General features: G+C 39.9%; 1 protein-coding gene across 1 annotated transcript in view; it reads right to left on the bottom strand.

The window, feature by feature from the left end:
- The window catches only part of npc1l1 (NPC1-like 1), a 22303-nt gene continuing 13466 nt past the window's right edge, over positions 1–8837 (bottom strand). Inside the window, exons 9-21 of the mRNA XM_015035929.1 lie at positions 7742–7924; positions 7537–7651; positions 7170–7435; positions 4352–4441; positions 4065–4255; positions 2941–3068; positions 2725–2854; positions 2584–2639; positions 2294–2444; positions 1949–2180; positions 1529–1642; positions 1285–1447; positions 1–1187 (exon numbers count right to left, since the gene is read on the bottom strand). Coding sequence (XP_014891415.1) covers positions 964–1187; positions 1285–1447; positions 1529–1642; positions 1949–2180; positions 2294–2444; positions 2584–2639; positions 2725–2854; positions 2941–3068; positions 4065–4255; positions 4352–4441; positions 7170–7435; positions 7537–7651; positions 7742–7924 — 2043 coding nt within the window. The 3' untranslated portion in view covers positions 1–963. The remainder of the gene's footprint in view (positions 1188–1284; positions 1448–1528; positions 1643–1948; positions 2181–2293; positions 2445–2583; positions 2640–2724; positions 2855–2940; positions 3069–4064; positions 4256–4351; positions 4442–7169; positions 7436–7536; positions 7652–7741; positions 7925–8837) is intronic.

Genomic DNA, 8837 nt, shown 5'->3' with positions numbered 1-8837 from the left:
TTTACGTTGCTCACTTATTTAATATTTACGGTAGAACAACAGGAGTTGTCTATTTTTATTCTACTTAAACATTTTTAACATCTTTACAAGAATATACAGGTTTATAGGATATTGTCTTTTACTGTGTCCCTCTGGGAAAACGTGAAGTTTCAGTGCCATTACAAATACACAAACTGGCCATTTGTTTCAAGCGTGATGAAGAGTATTTCATAGTCTTGTGAGTGCTGTGGAGGCATAAAATCGCAGCCTTTGCATTTAGTGAGTACATAAAAAAAGAGAAAAAAATAATAAATTAAAAACATGTTAGAACGCAACTATTTTTTGCATTATATCAGTAACACTTAATTACCTTTCGTAAAAGAAAACCCTACTCACTTTCTTTCTTTCTAAAAAAAACAGAAAAGAAAGGACATTTCTCTGTTTAATAAACATTTTTTTTGGTGATTGCACATTTTCATGCAGGATACATAATAAAAGAAAAAGTACAACAAAAAAGGCTGGAGTGTGCTCTGTTAAAGCTATAAACAATGCAACAATCCTATTTAAATTATGGAGAAAACTTCTCTCATCCGTTCACCTATCTATTCACTCGTTCATCTATTTTCTGATGCTCTCAGTGAAAGGCAGGCTCTCTGCAGCGCTCCACGGGAGGAGGGCGGGTTGTCAACCACATTCAGTATGAAACAAACAAACAACAAAAAAATCTGCAAAAACTGTAAATTTGAGGCATCATGTTGCAGTAGCCTGCTTTTGCATTATTTCTACAAATATTGCACAACTTTACGTTGTCATCATCCTTCCCAGAAGTCCATTTTCTGGCTGAGGTACAAAGTTGTGTTAATGATTTCCATATGAAGCTGCAGGCGTGACTCCATAGGCACTTTGTGTCCTCTGCGTCCATCCTCGCTCCGTGTTTTTTCACAGGAGTTTGCTTGGCGGGGGGCGTGTTTGTGCGGCTGACTTTCAGAAACTGTCTATTCTCACCTCTTTCTCCTCTTCCTCGTCTGTTTGTGAGGGTTTCTGGGAGTCGACTGATGCTTTTTTGGTGGACGAGTCAGTTTCCTGAGTCGCTTCATCCTCCAAATAGGACATGTTCTCATACATTTCTCTCATTTTATTCTTCTTCTCCTCCTCTTTTTTGTCCTCCTGCTGCTGCTGCAGCAGCACTGCTTTGTTTACACCGGGACCTGAAAAACAAGGGATGGGAAAACTCAGCTCCACCGCTGCCACATGTTTCCCCCCCAAATGAGAGCGAGCCGGCGACGCAACGGTAAATGTTCATACCGAAGTAGCTGAGCAGCACGGGCAGGAACACGAGTCCGTGGGCCATCCCCAGCAGAGTGATGACCAGGTTTAAGCGGAAGAAGAAAATCTGGATGAGCTGCGCTTTGGCAAACGCCAAAACGAGGATGCCTGGCAGGTTTGTCATTGCAACACCGGCGAACACCTTCAGGGCAGCAAAAAAGGAATATTAAACCTCAGGTGGCATGTTACCGTGTCATATAACACTAATATCTGGTTTCCTTACCGCGCTACCCATGGTGGCTGTAGCCTCTTTGGCTCTCTCAACGCGCGTCATCTTAGTGCTGAGCGCAAAGGATCTCGTCATGTGGGACACAAACTCCACGGAGATGCCCACTGCCTGCAAACAGCACAGATTATAATGTTCATGAATTTAAGAAAAAAAATCACTACATGGATCAAATACTTAAGTACAGAGTTCATCCATGACTGGATATTTCATAGCGAGATGCAAATTTGTCTCTTTTTGGACAAAGTTATCTTCTTTTCAATCAGAAAAGTAGAACAAATTATTTTGCTCTCGGTTATGTGTGCACATGTTTTCTCTGTCCTGCTGATATGGCTTTTATTCTTGCTATTGCACCATTGACACATTGAGCTGCGCGTACATCAGCACGATTGGCAGCGCTAAGAGACGTTGCCCTACCGTAACCAGGTTGATCAGGGCCACTGCGTTGTAATCTATGCTCCACAGCGTCATCACCCCGACGGTGTCCACGACGATCATGATGATGGTGATGAGGTTGAGCAGGCCGGAGCGCAGATCCAAACCCAGCAGCAGGCAGCACACCACGAAGGTCGGCAGCAGACAGAGAGAGATATTGAAGAGCCCTTCCTTCACAATGGTCAGATACTGCTCATAAAACACGTAGGTTATCCTGGAAGACGAGGGAGAACGAAAAAGAAATGGTGCACATCAGAAACAAAAGGTTCATTTGATGAAGTTGGACACTGGTGTTTTAAGAAGACAGAAGTTGATCCAAACACCCACGTGTAAGGAAATACTTCAAAGTCCGGCGAGGTGCCTGGTATTTTCCTCATGTCCGAGGTGATCTTTTTGGCCAGCTCTCTGGCTTTTAACAAAGCGGCTGTGAACTCCTGAGAGTTGGTCAGTGGAGTGTGATACGCCATGAACCGGGTGGCTGTGTGTGGGGGGGGAGGAGGCGACAGGACAATGAGAAACGTTACTGACGTCACCCCTCACAGGTGCAGGTAGGAGACGATTAAAATCTGGTTTTGCTCTCAAACGTTTTGCCTCAAAGTGCAAGAAAGAAAACGCACCAATTATTTCTCCGTTTTGGTCTCTCACCACTGCTGTGTCGTAGGCTCCCAGACCGCTGTTAGGAGAGAAGATGCGAAGGTGTGAGGCAGCTAGTTTTGTAATGTAATCAGCTTCTCTACACGTGTGGCTCCGTTACTCACCCTTTGGAGCACTGCAGGTTAGGTCTGTTGCCCAGAAAATCAGGGAGGAAGCGATTGAACTCTTCCATGGTGGGTCTGACGACACCGTCCGAAGGATTCGCTAAGCATTTCTTCAGACAGGAAAGACCAGCTTGTTTGGGCACAAAGGAGCAAATGTGTTGTTTACAATAAGAAGAATGTGTGTCAAGTTGATGTCTGCGGAGAACAAAGTCTCACTTATGTTTGCAGGACAGAAGTTTCCGGCGTTTGGACCAGAGGTGTAGAGGCGACAGCATTTGGACCCAGGGTTCAACCAGTCTATGAAGTCGTCCACCCACGAGTTGGCGGGAATAGCCATGTAGGATCTACGGTGAAGGGACAGAGGTGAAAGGTCGAACTCAAAAAAGACTAAATAAAACAGTCAAGTTTTGAAAAATGGCCGTGTCGACTGATGGAGATGATCTCCACGCTTACCGGCATCCCCTGGTCAAGGTTAGGTCATATCACTTCAAATAAATAACTGAATTTATTCAGTGGGTAAAATAAATAAATAAAAATAATAACAATGTCATTTTTTAACATTTCCATATACAAGTCAAAAATGTGAAAGAGAAGAGAACGTACCATTCAAGTAATTGTGTAATGAAGGAGGGAATAGGTACAAGAAATAAAGCTATTTTTAAAAGTGGCATCCCTATTATTTTTATTATTATTTGTTGTTTACTGGTATATATTTTAAAGGTTACATGGGGATTTGTTTATTAGTGTACCTCCCCATATTTTTTTGACTTATAAAAGTAAACAGGTCGGGCGAAATTCATGAGGCTGTAGTAGAGAAACACAAACCTTCTGATGAATTTATTGTCTCATTTGTCATCTATACTAGTGAGAAATAGTTCCAGCAACAGATTAGCACCACACAGTTAGATTTGTTCACTGGAAAACAACAGCAAGTGATTTTAATTTTATTGAACTAATACAAGAAGCTACAGTAGCTGTGTTTTTTTTTTCTTGTACCTAAGTAGCTCTTATAAAATACAATTTTTCCTGGATTGTTTTTTTTTTTTTTTTTTTAGGAAGAGTACAAGTTTGAGATATTTTTTGTCTCATCGTAGCTCAGTGGTATTAACCCAGCTGAGTTCATCATTAACTACCAGGACGGGGTTGTAAGTTAGAAGTGACAGGTACAAAATCCAGCCAATCAGTGAAACTCCCAGGAAACGATATGATAACACAGAAAGTCGATGATATGATAACGCAGAAAGTCTAACTAATGCAGCCAAAACAAAATAATAGATACAAAGGTTAACTTTATGATCTGATAGTCAGATTGGAACAAATTAAGATTAATGCTGACTCACCGCTCGGGGTAGTCTGTGGCGTATCGGATCTTCTGAGTCATGGAGAACTGATCGCAGCCCACGCTGGAGCAGACGCCGTCCATTCCCGCGACCGTGCTGAAGTTGTATCCCTTCTTTGTTACAAAATAAACCGGCACTCCAACTTCGAAGTATTTATTGAGGTATTGGAAATAGTCCAGCATGTAGGATCCCTGCAGCAGAGCAGATTAATCCACGTGAGGTCACAAGGGAAGAGGTCAGACTTTTTGTGTTTGCAGGTGGTCGTGGACGAAGCGGCTCCAACTGACCTTTGGCATCGCCAGCTCCTGGTCCAGACCCACTTTCACATTCAGCATGAGGAATATTGACGCGCACAGCATGAAGATGAAAACCAGCATCTGAGGAGAAGCACACAGTTGAGGGGAATGAACTTACATTTATCCCGGTCGTCACATTGGAACAACAAACTTTTAAGTATTTTGTTGGACTTCTATCCAGAAATCAAACACAAAACCAACAACATGATATGTGCTTTTCGAAATGTTTTAGAAGTGATAAGTGCGGCATCCCTTTTGTTTTCAGACCGAGTTAACAAATTACTTGTTATCCAGTCAAACAAGTCATTTAATTTGTAAATAGGCTGAAAAGTACTAGTTCCATTGGCAGATTGTTTCACTTATAACATGGAGAAAATGTCCTGTTATGAGTGAAATAATCTGCCAGTGGAACTAACACTATTTTTTTTAAAAATAGTAAAATTTAAATATTAAGGAATCATTGACTTAAAACAAGCTCCTATATCTTGCTGAAACATTACTTGTCTTTCTTCTTGTGCACTAAGATATATTCGCACTAGAAACTTGACCAACGGTACTTGGTAAGATTTTGCTTTTTTGCAGTGTGAACACATTGTATTCCACAGGATATTGCTGTTTGTCTACAGGCAATAGTTTCAACGCCTAATGACAAGAAAAAATAGATCTGAAAAATCTTACTTTTAGCGCCATCCTTTAGTGGAATTTTAATGTAATTATTCCATTAAAAAAAATAAAAAAAACTGCAAAAACCTACATTTGTAATATCTGTATTTAAAACTATTGGTTGGTTCCAAAGTTAATGAAGGCCCAAAGAGTGACAGACTGCACTGCAGTTACTTCTGACTGAAGTCCTGTTTACTGTTTGCCACCAGCCACATATGGCAAAAAAAAAAAAAAAAAAAAGGCTAATATGTGGAAGAATTTGCTTTGATCTGATAAAACTAGAGTCATCCTCTTGGACTTTATGCAGAATGCTTTGTAAATGAAACATGGTGGCATCAAGATGACATTTCAGCTTCAGCAGGAAAGTTGGTCAAAGTTGGTGAGAACAGAGGGAGGTAAATTCAGAGCAAGAGATGGAGGTTCACCGTCCAGCAGGACAACAACATGCAGCAGGCACTGCCACGGAAACAGATCAAAGCTTATTCACAAATCACTTTCCATCCGGTTCACAATTACACACTGCTTTGAGTTGGTTTAAAACACAAAATCGCTCACTAATTCAGCTGATATGTGTGTGTTGTAATAGGGCTGAAACAATTTATCGGATAAATCATGATGAACAGATTTTTTTAAATAATCGCCAACTAATTTAGTATCTGATTAATCATTAACTGGGGCACACAGTTTCGAAAAAAGGCTCATTTGCTGTAAGAACAAAATAATCAGAGCAGTAGTTAAGTCAAAACTGTACGAAAACATATACATTTTATACTTAAGATAAAAAAAATAAAAAAAAAACTCCTTTGACTGTAAATATGTTCTGCCCAAAACTTTTGGATAACCATAATTCTAGCTCTATCAGGTTGGATTTCTGTAAAAAAAAAAAAAAAAAAAAAAAAAAAAAAAAAAGAAGTTCTACCCAATTATCAATCAATTAATTCAAAACTAGTCAATAGATCAGCCCTTCACTATGATGATGTCAAGTCAAGCAGAAAGATCTGAACTTTTGACATGTTGATGTTAGAAGTATTTTTTTTTTACACTGACCTACACTGAAGGGATGCTATTTTATTGCATTTTAGGCAAAACAGTGATTATTTCTTATTTAAAGAAGATTTTTTTATGTATTTCTAATATTTTTAAAATCAGCTTACATGGTTAAAAGAAAAACTTGCAGAGCGTGACCATTTTTTAATCAAATTAATTAATTAATCATCAGAATAATCAATAGAATAACCAATTAATGAAATAATTGTTGGTCGCAGCCCTAGTTTGTAACATAAAAAATGTTTTTGTAAAGTTATTTATTATCAAAAAACATACACCTGTGAGCAGGGGCGTGGTAAAGGGAAAGTGATGACAATTCTAGGGGCCCTGGCCAACAGGGGGTCCTCCACAATTTATTTTTTTATAGAATTAAAAATAATAATAATTGGAGCTCTGTCAATTACAAAATTAATCATATTGTGTTTTCAAAGATTGTTTTTAGCAGTAAAAATTTAATGTTACCCCTCCCAGATCAAAAAACACACATGAACCCCCTTATCTGCGTTAAATGGTTCATTCCTGCTTGGAAAGTGATGCTGTTAGCAGCAGACAGTAGGAAACACGAACGACTGTGGCAGTTACTATGCTGCTAAGAAAAGTTAGAAAATCAGGTTTTCAATAAAAAAAGAGAGGGAGAGAGAGAAAAAGGCAAGAGTGTTAATTTATAACCCAATTTTTCTCCATGAGAGGTGAGTAGACTGTGTGAGATTATCAACCATTTAGCATAGTTAGCTTAGCTACAAATTATTGTTTGCAGGGTTACATTTCAGTAATCTAAAACTAATAGAAAAAATTTAAGCAACCTACTTACATTCTGGATGTGGACTTTTGGATGTTAAATTCATGAGCAGTAAATATTGTGCTAATTATCAGTATTGAACCACAGAAAGCAAGGCAGATGCAAGCCTTTAAAATTGTGACGCCTTTTATGGGTCAAATAGACTCAAAAAATTGTGACGGTAGCTGCGCATGGGGGCCCAAACATATTTTTTGTCAGGGGGCCCAAGATTCCTGGCAGCGCCCCTGCCTGTGAGTAATTTAAAACGGGCTTCTTCTTTTTTTTCTTCCTGGTGTGTTTCAGATGTTTCAGGAGCTTTACCACTATGATCCTGGTGAAGCGGTGGAGCAGGACGGGAGCGTAGTATTTCCTCATGAAAGGCAGCAGAAAGCCCTCATTTGGTTTGTTGGGACGGCGGGTCGACACGGTCACACAGCAGAGCAGCTCACAGCGGTTGTTGTCCTGGCGCCGAGCATCCAGAGACAACAGCGCCACAAAGGCCGTCATCTGGAGGACAAAGTCCATGAGCACGGCCAGAGCAGCATACAGAGCAAAGGACTTCACCGCTGGCATGGTGGACAAGGCCCCTGGTGAGGCAAAACATAAACATGATGAGAGATAAACAAAGCTCTTCCCTCATTTTTTTTCTTCTGGTATTGCATAGAAAAAAAAGAGAGAAAGAAACTACCTAAAAAGAAGCAGACAGACTCCGAGAGACTGCACAGGAGCATGCTGGGAGCAACCTGTCCGAGCACGCGGCCTATTTGCTCCTCCCGCGTCTCTCCAAGCCTCCTTGCGTCCCTCTGAAAGGACGGGATGGTAAAACGGATATTAAAATATGAATATTTAAACTGCAGTTGGCAGAAATGCAACTACAGATTCCCGGCACTCGCCTGATACTCCAGAACAAAGATAAAGATGTTGTCAGCTCCAACAGCGAGCACCAGGAAGGGAACGACCTGGAGGATGACCAGGGAGGACGGGATCCCGATCCACGAGTAGAAACCCATGGAGGCCAGAACCGAACAGCCCACCACCAGGATCCCCCCCAAGCCCACCAAAAACTTGGAGTCCACCTGCAACACAAACACACTTGTCAATATTAAAAATAATTTCCCGTGTTACTGTTTCAATACTGTAAAACTTTATGATGAGTAAGCTGACAGTACGTGTTCTAGAGCTCAGATAAGCACCATGAGGCTGATAGGAGCAGCGGCCGCTTATCGCTGTGCATGATAAATAAAATGAGATACTGTCTAATTTTATTTTTGCTTTAGCAAAACAATCAAAGTAATTAAGCTACGGCTTAACAACAGCAATGACCTTTCTGTCTAGTGTGCTAAAAAAAACAACAACAGAGGAAGCTATGGGAACTGTTATTTGTTTAGTAGATATTTACACATGAACATGCATTATATCACATTTCTGCAGAAGTTCCAAAATGCCAATATTTACTAATTATTGTATTGCAATCTAAAGCAAGAGTTAAGGCCTTACAAAACTAATTACTATTTGAATATGTGGGGGGAGGGGTTATTCTATATGCTACATATAAGGATCCTGCAATTGTTAAACCCAGTGACAATGCTATGTTTATGAGAATGTTATGATGATTGTTTCTTAAAGTTTATATCATCATGCTAGTTTAGAGCTCGGTTTTTAAGTGAATGCATTGTGATCTGTCTTTAAAGCTTACTGGCCATCATTCTTAGACCTTTTTGCCATTTATGCTTAAAGCAAACCCACAGCAGGTGTATGTTTCTTCTGACTGGAGGTAATATTAATATTTTAGGATCCTGACTTGAATTAGAGTGACGACAAGGCCAACCAAATCCAACCTCAATTTTTTTCACCACCAGCAATAAATACTGGTGGGAATATGCTTAAAGTTGCTTTGATATTATAAGAAGGAAAAAGGGTTTAATTGCTATGGAATCAATGAATATTTCTTATTTCACTGATTTTTGAGAAGAGCAAAAATAATTTTGG

The sequence above is a fragment of the Poecilia latipinna genome, unplaced genomic scaffold (genome assembly GCF_001443285.1).
Source record: "Poecilia latipinna isolate Pla-1442-1.1 unplaced genomic scaffold, P_latipinna-1.0 Scaffold351, whole genome shotgun sequence".
NCBI classification, from domain to species: Eukaryota; Metazoa; Chordata; class Actinopteri; order Cyprinodontiformes; family Poeciliidae; genus Poecilia; species Poecilia latipinna.
The sequence above is the reverse complement of the archived record's forward strand: the minus strand, read 5'-3'. Positions and strand labels throughout refer to the sequence as shown.